The sequence below is a fragment of the Syngnathus floridae genome, chromosome 1 (assembly GCF_059516105.1).
Source record: "Syngnathus floridae isolate MCC-2025c chromosome 1, RoL_Sflo_1.0, whole genome shotgun sequence".
In the NCBI taxonomy this organism is placed as follows: domain Eukaryota; kingdom Metazoa; phylum Chordata; class Actinopteri; order Syngnathiformes; family Syngnathidae; genus Syngnathus; species Syngnathus floridae.
Window position 1 is genome coordinate 2,232,186 of NC_142413.1, and position 23,580 is coordinate 2,255,765.

Here is a 23,580-nt window from a genome sequence, read left to right on the forward strand (position 1 = left end):
ACAAATTGTGTATCAAATTCATGTGTCATTACTAAAATTACTAAATTTTTAATTTTGTTTTCTGAATATTTTAACAGTTTTTAGTTGTCTGATTTAAAAATGAGTTTTGTCAGTTTGTTTTGTAGCTTACACTATGATATAATAGGAGGTGTTCATACATTTATTTGGGTTGTCAGTCATAACGACCCTCCGAAGGAAACTCCGACTACAATGCGGCCTGCAACAAAAGTGACACCCCTGTTCTGAAGCGATGAGAACATTTCACATCACACTGATGACAATCGTGTGTGAAAACGAAGGTGACAACTCGACGCTGACATTCAGAAGCCAAAAATCACCTCAACCAGGAAAAAAATAAATAATCATGCTTCTAATTGGCTCCTATTTTGCACATGCTATAAAATGACGACAGATCCGCGATAATCATAATTGGCTGCAGATTGCCTTTAATTACACAAGAGACATTGATTTTTTTATGCAATTAATCAATCTGCACATCAAATGTCACGTTGGCGGCTTGGGTTGTTAGCTGCCAAGCGCAAAACGCCCCGTTACTGGCCGCTCTTTGTTCATCTACCCTAATTAGTTTGGGAAGACGAGTGCTAAACAAAAAAAAGGACTAAGAAGAAGGAGGAAAAAAATTCCCGTGCATATATTCAGACAAACGGAGGCCCTGAATCGCAGCCAGCGGCGGCAAAGCACAGACGAGCGGGAGCCGATCAGGAGAAAATTAAACGGCACTGAACCTTGTAAACAAATATTCCGACAGCGCTCGACACAATGGCGGCGACGTCTGGTGCCGCTGTTGTGTGAAATAGGCCGGCTCTGTGCAGAATGGTTTTTCACGTATGACGGGAGCACAGGGAAAGCGGCGCCGGGAGAAAAAGAAGCAGACAAATCCACAGTGTCAATTTGTGCAGGGATAACAATATAAAATGCCAGAAAGAAAAAAAAAAAATTCTGAAAGGTTTAAAGTTACAAACACGGGAGCGGTAAGCTGAACCTTGTTGGCATGACGACAGGAGTCAAAGAAATATATTTTTTTTTTGCACACATTGCTGGCCTCATTTTAATTTTCTACAAACTTCCTATTTATTCTGTTTTGGGCATATTTTTATCTCATAAGAATGTCAGCATTAAATGCAGCGCTGCCTCAAAATGCCCCCACTAGCTTAATGCTAACACTTGCACGTTGTCACGCTAGCTTAATAAGAAAATGTCAGCCACACTTAAGGAAACTTCAAGTGTGATGTTTTCAGCTCGTCACTCCATCTGGTGTTTGGTTTCTCGCAATGCTCTCTCACCATCAAAATCATCCGTTTACCTTCCTGATCGCCCTCCTCCGCCACTTTTGGCAGGAGATGAGACGATTTCGACACCGCCTCTCATGAACTCGATGGCACCTGCAGCTGGACATCTTAAAGCGGCTCATACCGGATTAGTGATGCTAAACGCAGATGAGAGAGAAAGCAAAATCCGCCAAAATACGGCAATTTACGCTCAAATATGAGATCATAAACTGAAGACGGGCCCGCACTTGCATGCTGATGATTCCATTTCGCTTTTAGTCACATTACAGAAGAGGAAAAAAAAAGCTCAGTGACCGACTAGCATAACAATAAAAACACAATTATGAAGGAATAAAGTCTGCATGAGGATTAACTTTTTAATCCATGATGCTCCATGAATGCTAATATGGCGGCTGGTGGACCCCCCCCTTTTCGTCCCCCTTTCCTTTACTTATTAGACGCTATTATGTGGCAATATAAAAAGATTAATTATGGCCACAAGACAAGAGTTATTACTTTAGCTCTGCCCTAAGCTCATAAATCCTCCTCCGAGCACGGGCGTAAAGTGTACATCAAAGTGTACATAACCTGCGCATCCAAATCGATTCGATTCGTGATTTCGTTGCGAAAAACAAGATTTTTTTTCCGTCTTGACCGTCGACCTCAACTACCTCGCTCAGGAATCCCAGCCGTGTATAATTACAATATGCCAAGAAGGCGTAGATTACAGTCAATCAATTCCCGCAGACGCTTTTTTTTAATTAAAACTAATTGTCAGTTAAAGGTCGTAGCTGAAGGCGGGACAGAGATTAATAATAGCTATAGTTTAGAATACTCAGATCCCCAGATCAATACGTCTTTTGGAATATTTCATTGCTATCAAATAAGGAGCTAATTGTAACTTTGATTTAACGAGCTGGCAGCTTTTCCGATGGATTTGCATTCATCGAGTGTTTTCCCCTCAAAGCGAAGACGCTCGGGGAGCGGGGTCGACATGACTTGATCGAACCCCCCCCTCCTTCAGCGTCCTACAGATATGGCTAGTCGGCGTTTCTGAACGGGGGCCATCTGTTGCCGCCGCCGTTATTCTCCGGGCGGTGTGCCAAATAAAAAAATAAAAAGACCCCAAAATAAATAAAGTGGTAAGCGAGTGGGTATGTGCGCGCACGGAGCACCCGGGGTGACGGGCGGGGGTCATGCATATGAATGAGCATCTGCGCTTGACAGAGAGCATTCTTGTCCAAATACTCGCACGCGGGAGTGCCACGCAACAGGTGTGTGTTTATGCTTGAGTGTGTGCGTGTGTGTGTGTATCCTTCACGATAATGACTCCAAAGAGGATATCTGGGAGGAGAAGCTAACAACAATCTGATGTTGCAAAATGTGCAATGTGATGCAACCAAAGCCAAAGCGTGTTATCATGTCCAACTTGCAAAATGTTTTTTTTTTTTTGGCTTTCTGCAAACACTTTCATTTAAATTGTTTCACTGAATGTCGTCGGTATTGGTAAGAGTGAATGCCGGGATTAGTTTAAAAAGCAAAAAAAATAAATAAGAGCGGTATCGACCCTCCCTCCCGACTCGTTTCTATCCCCGCAACATGGCCGACGTGCACGTGAGACTGGGAGGGCGCTAGCGTGCACGTGGGCGGCCGGCCGGCCTCCCTTCGTCTTATCTCGCTCCGGCAGGCCACTCTGCCGACACGCACTCCAAAGAGCCCCCTCGTTGTCATTCATGGCTTCACACGTCTTCGCAAAATGTCACCGCCGGGGGAAGGGAAGGGCTGGCGGGTTCGAGGAGGAGTGGCAAAGCGCAAAAACACACAAACTCCAAAGAGGAAAGGGTTCCGAGGCCCACGCAGCCGCCGGTTACCTCGGCGGGCTTTCGTTATCTCGCTGGCGACGATGTCCCACCGCCGCCGCCGGACACGTCAACAACTACTGGAGAAGAAATGGGTTCATTACTCAAGTGCTCCAGTATATTATATATCCTTCATATCCTCTCTCCTGACTTTTTTGAGGCATCTTGTAATCTATCATATCTTATAGTAATATAATCTTAAATTCAATATTTTCCTAAAATCATTCAGCACGAGTCTGCATCTTAAAAAAAAATAAAAATAATCAAATAAATAAAATCATATTTGTTAGACCTCAAACATGCAAGCCCCACACCACCTGAGGAGCTTTGCTGAAACTATGCCGGAATATCCACCGTTGCCAACAAGTGCACAAGCGATTGAGCGCAGAGGAATCTATTTCTGTCCGTAACGTATTCCGGATCATTTGCACGCTCTTTCCAGCTCAGCCGAGGAATCCATCGGCTGTCCGAGCGGCGTTCCGTGCATTAGCGTCAGGTGGCGGCTGACAGCTCGCCCGGGCGGCAACAGGCAGCCGGAGTGGAGGCCATCATAAATAATGAGCGCCATCCATTGCGTTACGTGCGCTGCCTCGTAACAGGCCGAGAGGAAAAAAAAAAAAAAAAAAGGCAGGAAATAACAGAAAAGAACCACAGAATGATGTATGAGCTTTTTGGGGGGGAGAGGGGGCGAGGGGGGTTACCTTCAGCATCCTCTGACTAAAACAAACTAAGTACTTAAAAGCCAAACTAGAAATGACAAAAGCTGTTTATAAAACAACTTCCATTATCACTTTTGGGACTAAAGTGATGCACACGGCTGGCGCTGAGTAGACGGACTATTACTACATGATTTAACGGTTGCCATGGCGCCCTCCGTGTAGGCTCTTTTTGTGCATCATACATCGAGAGAAAAAAATAATTACGATGTTAAGTTTCTCCACCTGATTTTCCAGGAGGGTTATTGTGTTAAAATCAAAGCTGCAGCCCTTTTATGCATTCAAGCCGCCAAACAGGCTTTTGAATAGCAATCAAAAAAAAAAATGGCAACACACAAGTGGGAGTCAACAGGAAGCGGCTACGGCGGGCTGATTGCAAGGCCCACTTTACGCAAACAATAAATCGGAAGTCACGTACGTGTCTCGAAGCGTCCGATGCCGACTGACTTGTTAATCAAAGAGCAGGCGGCCACCAGCAGGAGCAAGTGAAGCGGATTTGATTTAAAAGCGGGCCGGTTGATTGGGCACACGCTGCGTGTGCTCTTTACGCCGCTTTTGTATTAGTGCCCATTACGTATTGATTGGTCAGTGTGAGGGGAGGAAATCGAGAGCTACTTGGAATAAATGCTATGAGAGTCTTTAAGTGGCCTTTATGTAAGAAAGTTTGAGGGGGGCGGAGATCCGAGCTCAAGCAAGACATTTGTAGAATTTTTCAGTTGGACGATCTTTTAGGATCTAATATTTATCCAGATGGTTATTTCATTCGCTTTTTTGGAAATAAATGCTTGTAAGTTACGCCCCGGGCCATTTGGATGAGCGGAGGCCAAGCCTCACCCATCTCGAGTGTGACTGGCTGAGGCAAAACGTTTCTGTTGCAAATCTTGGCAGCTTTAGAGCGAAGAGAAAAGGGAAATGTGTGGGTTGGAATTGGAGATGGCATTATTTTGGGACATGAATGCGGAATCTGGGGCAAAGAAATATTAATCAAGAAATTAAATACGCTCCACGCGGGAATCTGTTCAAATCATGTCCTTAATAGCGGAAGCACGTGCAGCGTATTTCGGCTGGTCAGAAATGGCGGTGCCCGTTATTTGCACAGGGCTAAAAGAGCGTCATCAAATATTTAATAGGTGTCTGATATCACTTCATGTCTGCTTGAAAGAGTGTCGAGAGAGCTGCAGACGGAAAAAAAAAATATATTTTTGTTTGAATGATTTGCATCCACTCAAGGTAAATTTTGACGAGTTAGTATTTAACAGGCAAATTTTTAATGACTTTTGAAACAATACTTACTGTCAAACTAGGAGAATAAGATGTGCATTTAAAGTATCTTAGCCTCTTAATGCTAAAGCTAACATACAATAGGAAACGCACATACGAGGCTTTACGCAAACACAAGCAATGTCATATTACTGGGATATATTCTTTCTCCTCTGCAAGGAGCACAGTGTGTCACCACCAGGGTTGTAAGAGTTTGGGATTTTTCATTAGAATTTGTTTTTATTTCAGTTTGATTTTTTCCCCCCTACGGCCATTAAAAGGTTATTAAGGCAAGAGAAGAGCCAAAAAAAATAAAAAATGGAGCCCTGCAAAGTGTTTCTTCTTACTGGGTTAAATTGTCGCACGCACAGCTCTATAATTCAAAAAGGGGAACTTTGGGCATCTAAAAGCAGCTGCAACTTTGATGACGCTCTCTGGCCGCATCTCGAGAGCCGACGACAGAGACAACGCACCCGACGGGCGAGATGCGACACCAGCTCGGCGCCCCAGAGGTTGAAATTTCAAACTGTGGCTTGTTGTCGCTTTGGAGATTCCGCCACTTGGATGTGCTAATGGCTGCAGCCTGCGGGCAACGCCCTCTCGGTGGTACGACGTGGAAATGAAATTATGGAAATAATTGGCAGCTCAATCAGAGACTTTGAACTCTGACAGAAAATAAATTTAGAAACGCCACGTTTAGTTTCTTGAAGGACTGACGGCTTTCCGGCGAACTCTTGACTCGGCCTCTCGTTTGAACTGCAATGTTTTCCTCGTGGCCACGGTTTTAATGCATCGTTGTCGCCATCAGCCGTGGCACGCAACTCTCGCCGTCGCAAAAGCTCCACCGTGGGGCGGAAAAAAAAAATAAGTTCACAGACAGGACAGCAGACGTTTGGGCGACCACATGAAAAGCGCACCTTTTCGCTTTGTTGCCGGCGAATGACAGATTGCACTTTTGCATAAAGAGCATTTGGACTTTTATCCGCTCTCCCTAGCCGAGAGAAGCCAAAGGGGCCGATATACGCCACTTGACAGCATATAATGAGATCGTTTGAGATTATTATGCAACGCCGCATCCTGCCTGGGACCGGCGAGAAAGCGGACTCGCGAGATCCCGTAAAGCGGGTCCACAAAACACCTTAATAGGCTTCCGAGCGCCGGATCGGGTATGAGTTTATTTGGAGAATGATGACAGACGTTCTCAGTGGAAGGAACCGATAACATTAGCTTAACAAATCAGGAAGCTGCCCAAGCAAAGCCAAATGATTAAAAACAACAACAGGAAATCAGTCTTGTTATTACCTAATCAGAGGTCTCTTTATCGCATAGCTGTGGGGAAGTAACAGCACGGGGCGTGGAAGTGAGTAGGGAGGGGAGGGGCGGGGGAGAGGGGTGGCAGGATGCATCAACCTGTTTCTATGCATGTATAAACACCACAATCTGGGTAAATAATTATTCAGAGAGTTTGTGAATGCTGATTACAAGCGTCCCCCGGTTGCGCGTAATGAGCGGCAGACATTGGCTCATCAAATATGGATGAAATGAATGTTGACGCTTTCCACCGTGGCACTCAATCACGGCCGCAGTCAACTAAAGGTGAGCGGCGCTTACGGGGAAAGCTGGCGAAGCAACAACTCGCTCGAGAAGAGTAACAAACGATAGATTGAACGGGGATGTACTTTCCGCTTAGCTTCCAAACAAATTTTCTCCGGTGACAACCAATCACGGCTCAGCGGTTTTCCGAAGTTGAGCCGTGATTGGTTGGGATGTCGTTTCAGTAAGTGACAAAATGGCCGCCCCCTGCGATGGACAAAATGAGGGAATTTTCTTTAATTCAGATTCCGCAAACAAAAAATGAATCAAAACATTGTTTTTAAACGAATCGGGCTAAACAGAACATATTCTTTTAGGCTTGAGTTCCTCTTTAATCAAATTGAGCATTCAGGCAGAGAGAAACTGGAGGATTTCAAGTAACCACACTTGGAAGTCAACCTGACTTCATATCTGATCTTGGCAATCAAAAACAAGCAAACCCAAAGCGAGTAGATTTTACCTTGAACAAGTCGTGATTTAATTCAGTACTGAGATACGATTGCCAAGTTGAGCCCGGCGTGGGAATAAGACTTAAGAGCCAGCCAATCGTTTCCGGAACGTCCCGCGAAATATCAATGGAAATGAAAAAGCCTGGAATCAAGATTGGTGACTTGAATTTAGTTGAGAGCGAATTAAATGTTCTAGCGAAACGTAGCGCTGCATATATTCCGCCGTGGGGAATACGTGTTAGGGGTCGGGGTTACCCCAGATACGCGATGACCTCACATCGTAATATTTCTCGCCTGCTTCAGCACACAGCGGAAACTCCAGGCTATGTTCTGAACTTGGCATGTTTTCCACGTGCGAGGCTCTGACAACTAATTTGCCCTAACATTTCAGCAAAAGGTCAAGACAAGTTTATGAATAGTGATGGAGAGAATAACGGAAGCAGGTAGCTCTTTGGCCTCGGAGGCGCCCGTCAGTGTCCGGGGTTGGAGTAGTCTGCATCGTCCAAGCTAACTAGTGAACTCGACCTTTGCTTAGTTGACTGAGCTGCAAACATTTTGAACGGTGGTCAAGAATCATCCGTACAAGCGACGTCCTTAATTCACCTCAAAACGGTGGAGATGAGGATAAAGCTGTTTTGGCATCTGCTGAACAAGTCCGCCTCATTTCTGATTACTCATCAGAGGACAAGTGACAGCGGAGGAGTAAAAAAGACAGTTCAGCATTTCATTTTCGCCGAAATGTCGCCTTTTGTTTACATGAACTTGCGGCGAGGACGGGAACCCATATCGGGCCGACCTTGAAATGAGCTAATGCGTGAAAATTGCAGAAAGCAAAGCTGAGCTTGTTAAAACAAAGCCGACGTCCGCGGCGCTGGGAGAGCTTTTATAACCTGCCATGACGTCACACGCTGGAAAATTCCATTCATTAATACCAATCTCAAATGAAAAGAGCGAGAGATTTTCTATTTTGGCATAGAAAAGGGGACCGAGTGTGAGACTGTCAAATAAGAACATCAGCAGGTGTGGGCGGCGTGAGTCTGGCATTTCCCTCAACCTTTGGGCTTCGCAGCGAGACAGAAGGCGAAGGGACGGGCGGGAGGATGAACTTTTTTACGCCGACACAATCTAGCCCTTGTGTCAAAGTCGAAAGCTTTGCAGTCGCTGGCATTTCATGGCATAATTGAATCTGGAAAAGGCCGCAGGTACACAAAAGCAATCGTCGAGCACTCACGGATTACTCGGTGTGAGTTTAGTGTGCGTAAAAATTTTTTTTTAAAAAAGCGAGGCGGTTGCATATCCTCAACTCGTTCAGTACCACTGACGGCTTTACGCGTCAAAGATTCATTTCGACCGGGCTGGCGGTGAACGAGTTAAAAATTCCTCAAATGAATCTTTTGATGGGAAATGCATTGAAGTGATACTTTGATACTCAAAGTCACAACAAGTGTCACCGCTGTTGTTGTCCTCCAACATCTGGCTTACAATGACGATCATCAACATGAGCACAATGTTCCGGAAACAAAAGGGAATTTGGGTTAATACCACAACAACAAGAGTACATTTAATATCGTTGCTGTTCTGTTATCTCTTTCTTTTGCCTCCACGCCAAAAGTTTTGGCTTGACGTTGTTTCTTTCTCGCTGATAAAATAAGCAGAAAATCCTTCGTCTGTTCAAACAATCTCATTTAACTACAGGGCCCCACTCAATCCGTAATCCGCTATCTCCAGCCAACACTGACGGGGAGGGCTCCAGCGTAATGATAAACTGGTTACTGTCCTTCCCTGAGGACGGGATTAGGTTGGAGGTCTGATGACTGAGACAGAAAAGATCATTAGCCTTGATCAGATTGATTAAGATCAGCTCGGCAAGGCCGTGACATCCCTCAGCCCGACGTTAAATCAGACAAGCCGACCAGGGTCGCATTTAATCTGCCGTCGGCCAATCGGACGAGAGCTTTCGCTTGGCCTGCTCTCGCTCGGTCCGACCGTCGTCTGAAAAAAGGGGGAGGAAATGAAAAACAGCCTGCCTGTTTTAGCGCCTTTTAAAATGCATGAATCCCAATCAAGTGAGGAAACGGTTAGCGTCGCATTTGAATAATTGCAGCCGGAAAGTCCAAGGGCTCGGATTAGCCGTGCGGACAGCGGCGTGACCGGCGAGTGGGCGGTGAGGTCGCCGAGCCCTTTCCCAAAACGCCCGGCGAGCGCAAAGCGCTTTTCGGCCGAGTACGAGGCGTTTAAATATCGAGACGACATCATTGGAGGACGCAGATGGCTGCGCTCGCCTTGTTTGCCAACCAAAACGGGTCAGTGTCGCAGGAACATCATCAATCCGCACGGCCCAGCGATCACTTTTCAAAAACACCCTCGGGCTTCTCTACCTCGGCGTCATCAATCTCACGGCACCTTTGAACGTGCGGTCAGTAACTTTAATTAGCCGGAGCGGGTCGAAAGGGGGAAGCCCTAAAAATAGCGACCAAGCGTGCGTCCAATTAATCGCCTTCATAAGCACGGCTTGCGCTGGACCAGTAAAATTCATTCATCGACTTTCCATTCGGGAATTGTAAAAGTTGTTTACTTCTCCGGCTGAGTGTTTTCCTTTAAAAGTGAAAACGCCACATCACGTTTCACGCTCCGTGGAAAAGCGAGTTAGACACGCGGCGTACAAAGCCAGACAACTTCAATATAATCAATGACCGGATCTTTCCAAAAATGGCACAAAAGTCACGTCGTGCTCTCAAAGTATGATTCACACCAGACATTCCGACGCAATATAACTCGATATATTTTTACAACGAAAAAAAAAAAACTGGCCTAGCTCTCCAAATGTTGGGTTCCTTGAACCCAGCTGACATAACTCCTACACACATGCAAAGAATGTAAAAAACAGGAATACATTTTTTCCCACGTCAGAACTAAATGAGAAATGTCAGCTCCGAGTCGCCTGAACTTTTTTATACGCTAGCGAGCAGTATTCAAATGACCACAAGCAAACGGCCCGTTTTGAAAACGAAAACACGCACTTGGTGCGGGGAGCGAGAAATGGTGTTTCACAATTTGACAGGCAATCCATCACCCGCAACTCAACGGGACTCAGACGCTCATTTAAGCGAGTATTTGCCACTCAACTGCCGAGATCATATATAGTTGACGTGACCATGTTGTTTGGGACCGACAAGCGACACAAAATGGAGTCCGGTGCCAAGAAAGACACGAGTTATAGGCTAATAAAAGAGAATCAAAAGTAAATCCTGGAAGGAGAGAAAATAAACGGGAGTAGGGGCTGGAGAGTTTCCACTTGTGTCAGAAACGGGTCAATTTTGGAAGTCACTTCAAACCGCAGTCCACCGTGACAATGCACAAGAGCGTGCGTGAGCGAGCGGCCGCCATCGGCAGCTGCTCGACCGCACGGTCGAGGAAGCAAGCGTCGGTCTTACCTTCGACGACGTACTCCTCAGCTTCAGGGGGGGAAGGAAGAATCCAAAGAGGGAGCAGGGAGAAGAAAGAAAAAAAAATGGACGCATTAGTCACGTGTTTTACAGGGACAGACATGTTTTATAAGCTAGCTAGCTTAGCTCTAGTTTCAGTTAAATCACTTTACAAAACACATTTTTTACTGAGATCAAACGCAGACATTAGCAGCCAAGCTAGCTATCTTAGCCCTCGCTCTAGTTTCAGTCAAATCATTTTTTGAAACAAACGCATTCGTCACATTTCTTACGGAGTTCAAACGCAAACATTAGCAGCTAAGCTAGCTAGCTTTTTCAGTCAATTTACTTTTTGAAACAAACATGAAGGCAAAGTCCATATCATTTCAAGGTTGACTCAAGGTTAATTGGCAGACCTTGCCTCTAAACATTCTTTCCCAAGTAGGAATACTTTTCAGAACTAGCCCGAGGGGGAATATCAGTGCACACCTAGCCCGTTTCATTACTCTGACAATCGGAGTTGTCTTTACCAGCCATTACTTTTATCCCGGAGGTGTTTGCCATTAGAATGGATCTCGCATTGCCCGAGGTCTGAAGACGTGTGTGTGTATGTACGTGTACGTGTGCAAGTGTGTGTGTAAGTGTATTTATGAGTATGTTTGTGTAAGTGTGCATTCACGTGTGTTCATTGCTCTGCCAAAAATAATGGAACCAGTAGAGAGCCATTATTTCAAAACAAATCCTCACAAAGTAGACTTTCCACACATCCAAAACCTACTCATGAAAAGCAACACATCAAGAAAATGAAAAATTAATTAACAATTATTAATACTTAATAATGTTATAAGACTTACTACAAAACTACTGAAATAATACAACTGCAAAAGATTTTGCATCGTTTGATTTTATCAGCTAAGGGAAAAAAAAAAAAAAAGAGGCCACGTGGTATCATTTCAGACTTCTTAGAGAAGAGCCGGACAAATTTACTTTTATCAAACAGAAGCTTTGCTCTGAACTTCATCACACTGTCAAAAACTTTTTCTTGGGTGAAAAGTTAATCCGTGAGCGACGGCCTTTACAGATTCCACATTAAATCTCTACGATAAAGGCAAAAAGAAAAGAAAAACCTGCGCCAGACAAATGTGCCTTTGCGGCTCAGACTTCCTTTTCCAGATAAAGAGAGAAATAAATAAATCAAGTGACTGATTTGGATCAGTGCAACGCAGCACATCCAGGATGAAAGGAGCCAAACGAGATGTGGGGTCAAACCAAGACCATGGCGCAGATGAGAGTGATACCGAGGCAGGCGCTTTTTGTCGTCGGGAAGGAATGTTCCGCTCTAGGAAAATGTTCAATAATTGAAGAATGAGCTGACTTTCACCGACGAGGACGTCAACGTACAGCGATTGGGGGAGGCCACCTGCAGCAGAATTTGGTCATACGTATTTTGTCACCATTAGTGGTGGACAAGCCGGCTGCAGGAAATCCAGTCGAAATAGCTCCATTTGTAGTTTCTGTTGTTAGTTTTCGGGCAGCAGTCCGTCTTTTATTTTTATTTTTTTTTACATTATAAATCTGCTGATCAGTGGATGCTTGGACATTGCAAACAATCAGCACCTTTGGGGACGAGCAGAGTGATAATGGCTGGAATGGTTATGGTGGGATTTAAAAATAATAAAAATAATACATCAATAAAATAATAAAAATAAAATAATGAACGTGAAATAATAAAACAATTTTTAATGTACTTTACATTTAAAAAAAATCTCAGAAAGAAAGAAAAAAGAGAAAAAAGAAAACAAAAAGAAAGAAAGCGAGAAAGAAAAAGAAAGAAATACAGCAGAAAAGAAAGAACCAAAGAAAGACAGCAGGAAAGAAGCAAAGAAAGACAGCAGGAAAGACAGCAGGAAAGAAAGAAAGAAAGAAAGAAAGAAAGAAAGAAAGAAAGAAAGAAAGAAAGAAAGAAAGAAAGAAAGAAATACAGCAGGAAAGAAAGAAGCAAAGAAAGACAGCAGGAAAGAAGCAAAGAAAGACAGCAAGAAAGAAAGAAAGAAAGAAAGAAAGCAAGAAAGCAAGGCAGCACTCCCCCCGAGTGTCAGATGATTGATGGCAAGCAACAGGCTCATAACAGACACGGCGGCCTGCAGTGATGTGGAAAAAGATCAAACTGTATTTCATGAAAAATATTGAAAGGAATATTTTCACAAAGGCTTCCATTTGACTAAATTTGCCCCCGGGCCGGAGACTGCGGGCCAGATGGCCGCATCGCTCTGAAGAAAAAGAAAGAAAGAAAAAATACCTTCTGGTAATCTCTTAAAAGGTTTTCACTGTGGGATTATGAGGACCCACCACCCCGAGATCAATCTGCGCCGACTTGTTGCAACTTGAAACGGATTCTCTTTCCCTTTCATCCTTCGCTTTCCTCGGCAGCCATTTACATTGGGGGAGCTTACGCAAGCCGTAATCAGATTTCCAAGAGTAAATTAATTCTCAGCGTTGTTATACATTTGAGACAAATGCTATTTCCACTGAGCTCCGTTTAAAGTGACCTACAAGCCCTGCTGAAATTTTGCTAAATTCATTTTCCAACGTGAGCGGGATCATGTTCTTTTATCCTCTTAAATCCTCTTTCAGATCTTTCGTTAAATAAATTTACTAACAGACGTAAGCACGCGCGTTTTCTTGCACGAACCGAGCGAATCTCTACCGTCCGATTGTTTGTTGCCGTGGTTACTAATTTATGACATCTCCGGATCTCGATTGGAGAGGAATGTTGTGTAGTGAAGGTCATGGCAAGGGGGGGGGAGGGGCGAGCGTCATGCGGGCAGTCTGGCGGTTTACTGATGATAGCAGCACATCGGTATCGACACCCGGCACTCACCTGGGACGGCGCATCTTATCGTTGCAAAACCGGGGAAGACAGGAGAGATGGGAGTATGCGGGAGATAACCGAGGGGAGGAGGGGGAGGGGATGGGTAGATATGAGACGTTAAGCAGCGGCGCAGTTCGACACCTTGGCAAGACGACTTATCTCCCAACCGAATGAGAGGCAGGGACGGGAATGCCGAAAGAAATGTCAGCGTCTCGCCTTATTTTTGGCTAACTGTCGCTTTATGCGGCACAGACGGAATTGTCGGGATATTTCAAGGACGGCCTAATGGGGTTCGTGGGCCACCACGTGAAGTCATCGGCCACCCAAGGTCAGGGCTAACCAAAAGTACTTTTGTCCCCGTCGAGACGCTAATGTGACATTCTCACATATTTGCTTCATGTGGTCCCGCTAGCAAATAAACGACCTCCAAGAAAGCCTCGTTAATGATCCAACGCAAGTCGGCTAACGATGATGTCACACCCACGTTCATTTGTTGGATATTAACCGAGCCGGAGTCAACGTGGTGAAACGAAAATTGAAAAAAAGCCTAGCGTGGCCGTGTAGCGCCATTAATCAATCAGAATCAATAAGGTTCTCGCGCTGACATGGACAAATAAGACCTCAAACAAATCTGATTGAGTCCCGTCCGTCGCTCGGCTCGGACACGTGTCGAGCAATTTGTTGTGAAGATAAGCCAACAAGAAGATCAACGGCCGCTCGGATAGAAGCCGAGGACAAAACAAACACTAAAAAAAAAAAAAAAAAAATAGAACACCTGACACATTTGTTGATCTCCTCTCTCGCTCTTCTCAGCTCTGTTTATTTGCCGCGTTTTTTGGACCCGGAGTCATCCGTCGATACCCCTCGTAAATTGCCTCCGTCGTCGCCGGCAAACAAAAGCCGATTCACCGGGAATGAATCGAGAGAGGAGCTAAAGACTAAAGGGGCAGATTTAGTGACGATTATCGACCGTCCCGATTGAGTTAGGACTGCTTGGCTCGGTGCGTCGACGATTCTATTGTGGAGAAGAGGAAGACACTCAATTCCTGTTTCTTGTTCTCGGGACTTGTAGACGGAACGAATGGAAACGATTCATGTACGCAACTGAGCCGTTGTAAACATTACACTTGAGTCAAATGAAAGAATCGACAACAACATTTCGAAGCTTTCCAGACAAAGCGAAGTTTCATAAGTTTTTACCGGAATGATCTTTTGTAGCCGAGCCGCCGACGCTGCAAAAATCCAAGTAAGTCCCGATGAATAACTAGTTTTGAATCTTGAGACGAGTAGAAACTGCTCATATATTTTAAAAAGATTAATGGTAATAAAAATGACTCGCAATATGAAAACAATTTGTAATTTTAGTATTGACAAATGAAACCGATGTACAATTTGTCTTCGCGGGCCACATAAAATGACATGGCGGGCCGTATCTGGCCCCCGGGCCTTGTGTTTGACACCATTGCGCTAAAATAACACAACTGACTCTTAGAAAGGAAGAGGAGACCCCCGAAGCAGGTCGAGACCAGATTTGTTAGTAAAACATCAACGTAAGCGAGCAGAAACCTCGGGGAGACAAGCGAGACGAAATTATTGTTTTGTTTCATCACAGGCGCATTCATTTTGTTTTTGTTTTGGAGCCAAACAAACCTTTTGATTTTCCTCTGCAAAAAAAAAAAAAATTAACTTCCCACCTCTGCGGCGGCGGCAAAATAATAAAATAACGGTTGCTGGTTTGTTTTTTTTGAAGTCTAATAAATGTTGCGGGGACTTTGGTTGCTTGTTGCGCAACCGCCGGGGTGACTGCTTTTGACGTCTGACTTTGAAATGACTGAACTTGACAAAAAAGGCCTTGGGATGTTGGTTTCATGTTTTAAGTCATATACTTTCATAGTAATTCAATTTTTTGGGGGTGTTTATAAAGTCAAAAGTTCATTTGGTGGTGCAAAAGTGCATCTAGTTTTAAATTTCAGAATACGAAACCAGTCCAGGAGTAACGGAGGGAAACGCGAGACGTCGGCCAAAAGCGTGACAATGACACGCTGACCTTTTGGAGACGCGTCATCGCCTAAGAAGACACCTCGGTGACAGTTTCGAGCTCGTGACTTTAGAGTTGATTGGCGAGAGGAAAACAAAGAGACAAGATGACACGCTTGCGGCAGCCGCTGAGGCTTCACGCCAGATGCCGAAGCTAAAAAAAATAAAAATAATAATTAATAAAAAAAATCTGCTCTTTTTTTTTTGTCTTGCTCGGATCGGGAAAAAGTGACAAACGATCAGCCTATTTTTGTCAACTGGACCTTGAGCTGTCAACGCTTTGCTTTGTTTGATAAAATAACGGGTCGTTTTTGTTTTTTTTTTTAAAAATAGAGTATATGTATTCAAACCCACTTGTGACTTTTATATTTAAAAAAAAAAAAAAGGAAGTCATAAAAAGGAAGAAGAAGTGGGTCATTCCCATAAAAGCCTTTGAAGCTCTTATCGTCAAATGTAATACACGGAGATGAAATGAGTAGCGCCACGAAGGGAAACACATTTCTTTTTTTTTTTTTTACAATGCACTCTTTCAACTGTTAAATTAGTCTTTACAATTCTGGCTCCTTTTTTTAATGAACTATTATTTCATTCCACGCCAACGCTGTGTACAGTACACTAACAAAAGCAAAACCAAACGGAGGGAATTGTTTTGGGCAGTAAAGAAAAAAAAAACGGACTGCTGTGAGTAAACCACTCTTTAAAGGCTAAAGTCGGAAATCTTGTTTCGGATCCGACTGCCCATCAAATGAGAAAAACGTCTCCAGATTGAAGGCTCGCGTGCTTCTGGCAGATCAGGAAAAAATAATCCATGCTTTTATCGCTGCTAGACTTGATTGTTGCGATGCTATTCTGACTGGAATCCCTCAAAAGAGCAATATACAGCCGGAGATCATTCGTAACGCTGCCGTTGGAGTTCCGACCACAGCAAAGACCACTAGAATCCTTACATTTCCCTTGTGTTCCTTATATTCTGTGTGTCTTATCTATTTATATGTTTGTCATATTTTCCTATTGGCCTGCCTGAGGAATAGGAATGAAAACTAGCTTTGTAGCAATAATCCGGCAAATTCATGTCGGTTTTTATTCTGATGTTTATGTATCAAAATAAGTAAATTCAATATATCAAATAAATAAATTAAACTAAATTAGTTAAATAAAAAGAATTATTAAACAAATTAAATCAATACAGAAGACAGATCAAAATAATTATTAAACAAATTAAATCCATACGGAAGACAGAAACAAATAAATCAATCAAATAAATCAATACACTGCCTCCCAGTCAGTTGTAGAATAGATTTTTAAAATACGATACTGGTTTATAAGTTACTAAATGTCTTAGGTCTGGAAGATATTCAAGAAAGGCCGCTAGAATATAAATCCAAAAGCAGACCGGTTTTAATTCGTAGAGCACAGGGTTCAATGCAAACATGGTGAAGCAGCATTTAGGTGTTATGCTGTACGCAAGTGGAATAAAATGACAACAGAAGTTAATTTTGCCTCAGGTTTGTCCCAATGTTTGTTTTGTTTAGTTATAATGTGGAGCACAACTGTGCAATGTAAATAAAGTCGCCTTGGCTTGCCTTGACTGGAAGGATGCGGACAGCGAGATGTTTATTTCATGCGTTCCGCTTTGCAATCAGATTGCATCTTAATCTGATCCCAGTATGCAATCTGCGGCTGCAGTATTTCCATGAAGGAATCCGCTCATCAAGCTGTAATCTCGTCAAGCCCGGCATCAAATACGTTTAGGTTTTGCCGAAGACACGAAAGATACGCAAGGGTTCAACTGAGTACCAGCTATCAAGTTCAACAATTGTGATCTCTTCAGATTGACATGAAAATCCTGCATAGTCAGCAATTTTCTGGACTTTTTGGGGTGGGGGCTGAATTTTTGAATCAATAGTTGCCATTACCGCTGGCTCCGCCCCCTTTCGTCTCATGAAGATGAAGCTGCAGGGTAAAATGGATTTCTTCTCCTTCACTCTCTCAAGCTGCCACATTTTCGTCATTATTTATGCAAAATTGCCTCCACTTTAATTAGCTCAGACGCCGAACATTATTTTTTCATGCTTTGATGGTTTTTGGACTCAAAATGGGCAAATTTGATACATTCTGTTCAGGCTGCACAAAATATATGCAAGAAACCGTACATGCTGATTGGATTAGAAAATAATAAATACTCCAGAGAGCTCGTCTTTTCTTAGAACACGTCTGCAGTTTTACGACGGCGTGCATTCAGTCAGAGGCGGCCTTGCAAACAGTTGTTCTGTTGACAGATGAACGCTTCCGTCGCTTGTACCTGCCAATTAAAATCTGTCCATCTGCCGTGCGGGATGACTGGCACTTTGTGGATTCAACATGAAGCGTCGGGACAGGCGCAGTCTTTGCGTCACATCCCACACAGACAGCTGGCAATCCCGTCTTTCATTCACAGACCAGATTTTTTTTCCTCTTTTTTCAAAGACGGCCACGTGAATCGTTTTCAAAGGCTTCCATCTTGATCTGAGAAGCGGCTGATCAGGCCACAAGCTAACACAAGCTTACATTTGAAAAAGGTCGGCGCCGAGTTGCTGGAGATGAGAGAAGGCATCATCTTTGACCCAGATTGGCTGATGCCGGACAAATAAAGGCGGCTGGCAAATGTCCACGGAGTCCCTGGAGCCCAGACAGATCGCTTGTAATATGCTGCCGCAGATGTAATGCAACAATTCGGGGTTATTGCTTTCTAGTATCGGCTTCGGCGGTGACCCCCACCCACACACACACACGTGAAGGTCAAAGGCAGACACCCGAGCCGGGAGGTGATTCAATTGCCTCAGACTTGATTACGGTCTTACAGCACCCTTGCGACTGCATCATCAGGTGTCATCCATCATTCATGGCGCTGCCGCTCTGCTTAACGACAAACGCTGAAAGCTAAACTTGCACCCAGTCAATAATGGATGAGCGCGGAGGCGGCGTCCCCTCGTCTTGAGTGAAGCTTTGTCCGGATTAGCTCTGACCAAAGTCGAGCTAAAGCGGCTAGCGTGCGTGTTGATGCGGCCAGCGTGCGTGCTGTCGCAACTAGCGTGTGTGCTAACGCGGCTACCGTGCGTGTTGACGCGGCTAGCGTGCGTGCTAACGCGGCTAGTGTGACCCCGGGATCACCCTAATCTGTGCTCTCTTTATCCTCATGCCAACCTTGAAAGGGCAGCTGCCAATATTGCACCGTTATTATTTTTTGGTTCCACCCCACAACTGTTTATTGTACTTTCATTAGCCGGGCTCCGTCATTCTAATTACGCCGACATCTTTTGCGGGGGATAAAAGTTAATGAGCTTTTATGAAATAATGACTTGACCTTTTTATTTATTCATTTCCACCGACGCTTCCCTCTCCCACGTCTCCGCCCCCCTCCATGTTTGGCGGAACTTCCCTCGCGGGGTCCGACTGGCAAACTGTTTTGATAAGAATTCCGGTGATTTGTCCTCATAACTGATATAAGTAAAATTTGAAATGTAATCGATGCACACTGCATTTCCTCATATTGTGAGCATTGATTGGAACTAAATGACGGGGCGGGCAAAGTCCGCCGGGTCTAAACATCTGGTCACCCTAACGTCAGCTCTGGGGTTCAAAAGATAGCGAACGACTCAAAGAAAATGAACCAGATGTGACTGCAGCCTAATCTCGTTCGTTAGCGTACAAGAAGCCATTTGACTCCGCTCGTTAAAGTTTGCGCTTGAGCACATCTTACACCCCGTGGAGGAGTGATGGTCACCGCTGCAAAAGCGGATGCGTCAGGAACCAATCGAGCTATTCCAAATCAAGCCCCTTCCCAAAACCCCGGGATGGGAACGTGACCCGGGAGCAGACGTGCGCATGCTCCGGTCACAAACAAGGTCCGCAGTGCAGCGTTGAGCCTGCGGCCGTGCCGTGGCACTGCGGCACTTTCTCGGGCTTGAGGCCGTTCATTCCGCTTGAGACGTACACATGATCGACCTTAAGCGGTTCACATCTGGGCCCCCAACCCACCCGGTTCTGCTGCCCGTCAATCTGAGACAACGTCTTTGCGGCTTCTCGTCGAGACAGCGGCCAGCGAAGCAAAGAATACAGAAGGAGGGAATACAGAACCAAGGAGCCGGAAGGAGGGCTATAACGACGTGGCCACTTTTTTTTTTTTTTTTTCTCAGTCTGGTTCGCAAGAGTGAATGTGAAATGGGCTGTAGGCGTCATGCAAAGGGACAGCGTTCGGATGGGTCAGTGAGTCGCCAAATAGGACGTTCCCGCAGAATGCGCTGCGGCACACATCCAGATGGGGGGGAAGGGGGGGGGGGATTATTGGACCATTCTAACAGCAAGTGAAAAGGAAATCTTCCCGCTCTTCTCGAGACTTTCTGCAAGGTCTGACAGCTCAATTGTCTAAATGTGACAAAGTTCATTACGTGCTCTGAATATTCCTTTTCAAGATTCAACTGAGGTAAGATGAAATATACGAGACGCGTAGCGAGACAAGAACACGTTGGGTTTTCTCACTTCACCTTTGCCATCGTTACCGGTGTCAATAATTTAGCTGGATCAAATGCTAGCTCCCTCCGTCCCTGTGACACCAAATTTAGCGGGAATGGCGCTTTTGTTTTGACAGGTTGGGCTGATGGCGGGCCCTTCAGGAAGCGTACCCCGCCCCTTCGTCCCTCCAAAATTTCTTTAAAGGAAAGCGGCTCTGTGAGTGACGGATGTGTCACAGACTTTCACTGCAGTGAAAGTTGACTGGTCGGCGGCTTGCTGCCAAGTCGTAAAAAAAAAAAAAAAGCCAAGAGGACCTCTGGAAGACACACAACAGAAGGGACTTGACTGGTCTGTCACACAACAAGAAGCTTGACGTCGCTTAGATCCAGGTCAGGAAGAATCGGGTATGATGTTATCGTGTTTTAGCCACTAAAGCTTTCGAACGTGCCAGTCAGACTGAGATCAAATTTATTGTAATGTGAACGCTCAAACACAAAAGAAAAAAAAAAAGATTTCCTTCCAAAAAATTAGAGAGTGTCAAACTCATTTTTGTCACAGGCCGCATTGTATCTGATGAACTAATTTTGAAATCAGAGACCAGTAAAAACTGCTCAAATATTTTGAAAAGATGTCATCCAAATTGCTAGAAACATCTCTATTTTTTTAAAGAATGAAGACAATTTGTAATTTTAGTATTGACACAAAAAGTGAATGCCAAATTTGTCTTTACGGACCGCATAAAATTTTGTGGCGGGCCATATCAGGCCCCCGAGCCTCAGGTTCGACACCGAATGATTCAAACACTGCTTATTTCCTCGCTGTCTGTTTTTCTATGCTCGTGCAATAAGTGAAGACATCACATGAAATTTTATGCGTGGCGGTTACAAAAATGAACTAATTATGTTTGTCTTTCTGTATTTGTTTGTTTACGTGCTCGTTTATTTCCCAGATTACGCTGCGTCGGCTGTCACATTTCACGCCGGGGTCCTTCGGAGCCACCGAGGAGTCCAGACTGTTATTTCCACCTCGGTGCTCGTCTACCTGATTGCTGGCCCGCTTGTTTCCCTGCTGCCTGCCACCTGTGCCATGCTATGCGATGCCACACACACAAACACACACACACATGGTGAAAAAGCAGGCCATCTCACAGTGGTGACTTGGCCGGGTAAACACTTCCATCTTCAGCGCTTAGGTGTCACGACGAGGGTTTAGTCTTCCGTTTGTTTTCATGTGACAAACATGTTGCAGATCGCGATTGCGCAACCCGACTTAGTTCAACATTAACACCCCAATGGAGGAGGATAACAGGATAAAGCCAAGGTTGATCCTCCACGAGCGGCTTTGTGTGTTGTGGGATTTGTGTGTTATTGTCATGAAAAGCATCACGGCGGATTTCGTTTCGGCCGCTTCGCGAGGACCGAATGGAGTAAAAGTAAAAGCGCCACGCCGCGATCGAAACCGGCGGGAAGTCGGGTCGACTTTTTTTTATTGATGGCTTTAGCCCGACAAAGCCAAAGATATCAACGTCAAGCAGTCCTCGCCGTTTAATATTGCGGCGAATCGCCGTGCGGGGATGATGTGGCTCCAAGTCCACCAGGAAAAATAATCCACTCCTTGTTCCCGCCATTTCCCGTTTGATGGGTAATGAGATAGCGCCGTTTCATCACACGCCGGTCCGGCGTGATTGTCAGCGGCCGACGGCGGAAATGAAACCACAGGGTCCATTTGGTTTCGCAAATGAAAAAAAAAAAGGGCTCGTTTGACCGGAGGGAACTTTCGGGCTCAGAATTCTGAATTCATGAAAAATGTCTTCACTAAAAACACAATTTGCAAATATAATGACTGACTTTGTATGACTTTGTTACGATGACGGAGTTAATTTAATCCATGGCTGCGCAACAAGCATTGTTTATTCAGACGCCGAGACGCGCGCCTTGTCTAGCGTTAATGCGCGGCTTAGCGTCACGTCGCGACAACAGCTGGCAGACGGCAGTGTCCATTGTTGAAGACAAAAAAAAAAAAAACTTGGCACCGGCCCCGGGCATAACGAGATTAACCCTATTTTGCCGTCAACGGCATTTCCAGTAAAATGGTGTAATTCGCAGCATCGGGGATGACCTCGCCTCCCAGACGTATCGCCTGGCAACAAGCCCGCGTAGCTAGCCAGAGAATAAGACGACAAAAGGGCGACCAGTGTCATCCAAAGCCAAAAATGCGTCAGTCTCCGTCCGGTTTGGCAAATAAAAGACTTTTGCTGAAGAGACAGTCAATATTTACCTTTCCTGGCCAGGATAGGTGTCAATGTTTATGCTAATGTGTGATGAATTGCATTGGCTGTGAAATAATATGGCGGCTGTAAAGAGAGATAAATACTGCGGAAGGAAAGTTTTGGCACCTTAAAGTTTCTGGAAAGTGATTTTTTTCCCCCTAAATTTGAAACCCTCCAGTAACTGCCTATATATAATTGTCTTGAGGCTTTTATACACACTGCAACAACGAGGCACTCTAAAGCCCCGACTGTCACGTGAGACTCCGCCCCCTCGCTCTACCACCTCAGTCACACGCACACACTCGTGGCTGACGACGACGCGCTCTAAAGCAGCCGTCTGATGTCCACGCACTCGTGGCCAACGACGAGGCACTCTAACGCGGTCACGCTAGCAAACTATCCAAAGGGAAAAGGCTTTTTTTTTTTTTGAGTGTAGGTATCAAATCGACCAAAAATTCTCTTGACATGGTCTTGAAGAAACAAACTGCAGTCAAATGTTTATGCTGCCCTGAATGAACAACATTGATAATGAAGTCTTTTTTTTTGGCGCTACTAGCATAACCAGCGTGAGATTTGAGTGACAGCAGCAGAAGCAGTTTGCGTTTTGGCAGTCGGTGCTCATTTCCTTTGTAATTTGGTGACTCTGGCGCCACATTAACACCATAGGCGGTCTTGTCACTTGCAAAGCACATTGATTGAATAAACAAATCTGTCATCAGCTTTGATTCAGGAACCAGATCAGAATGCAAAGAGGCCCCGTCGCCACACGAGCAATCGCGACCACTTCCGCGAGTTTGCCAAGTTGGAGCGTCAAGTGGGTGTCAGGCGCCGCCACGCGAGCGAGACCGCTCGCTCGCTCGCTCCTCCACGACTGACAGCGGGATTTAATTGTATCTGACAGACGCTCGCCCGGGCGGCCGTGCACCTCGGAGCCAACCGAGGTCTCACCTGACAAACTCGCGCGAGGGAAGCGCTGGGCTGGAAAACATTCGATTGACACCCTTGCTGGAGGCCACTCGTTTCCCGCATGGCCGGCGTCCTGCGCGGCGGAATTTTGTCGCATTTTATACAAATCGGGACGCTACCACGGTTGCCATGAAAAAGTAACTTACGGATTCAATGTCAGTTACATGACTGCGTTAGCACGTAGCGTAGCAATCGGCATGTGGCGGTAATCGTGGATAATAATCGTTTCCAAACGTTCATTTCATGCAGTTTGTATTCCAATAAATGTAACAGGAGATAAATCATGTCTGGCTTGAAGAAATGTGCGGAAAGCAAACGCGCGGAACAAAACAAACCAGAAGGTCAATTCCAGGA

The 23,580-nt window shown here is 45.0% G+C and overlaps 1 protein-coding gene and 1 long non-coding RNA gene across 10 annotated transcripts in view; one reads left to right on the top strand and one right to left on the bottom strand.

Moving 5' to 3' along the window:
- The window catches only part of nrxn2b (neurexin 2b), a 243,218-nt gene that overhangs the window by 150,881 nt on the left and 68,757 nt on the right, over nucleotides 1-23,580 (bottom strand). For all 8 annotated transcript variants that reach the window (XM_088392174.1, XM_088392166.1, XM_088392112.1 and 5 more), the window contains one exon: nucleotides 10,601-10,621. In XM_088392174.1, coding sequence (XP_088248300.1) covers nucleotides 10,601-10,621 — 21 coding nt within the window. The remainder of the gene's footprint in view (nucleotides 1-10,600; nucleotides 10,622-23,580) is intronic.
- Nucleotides 14,155-21,738, top strand: LOC148403277 (uncharacterized). 2 transcript variants are annotated; one of them, XR_015861762.1, is made up of 3 exons: nucleotides 14,155-14,709; nucleotides 20,128-20,395; nucleotides 20,941-21,738. It is a non-coding gene; the product is annotated as an uncharacterized LOC148403277 (long non-coding RNA). The 2 variants fall into 2 exon arrangements; XR_015861772.1 differs by having other exon boundaries at nucleotides 20,128-20,380.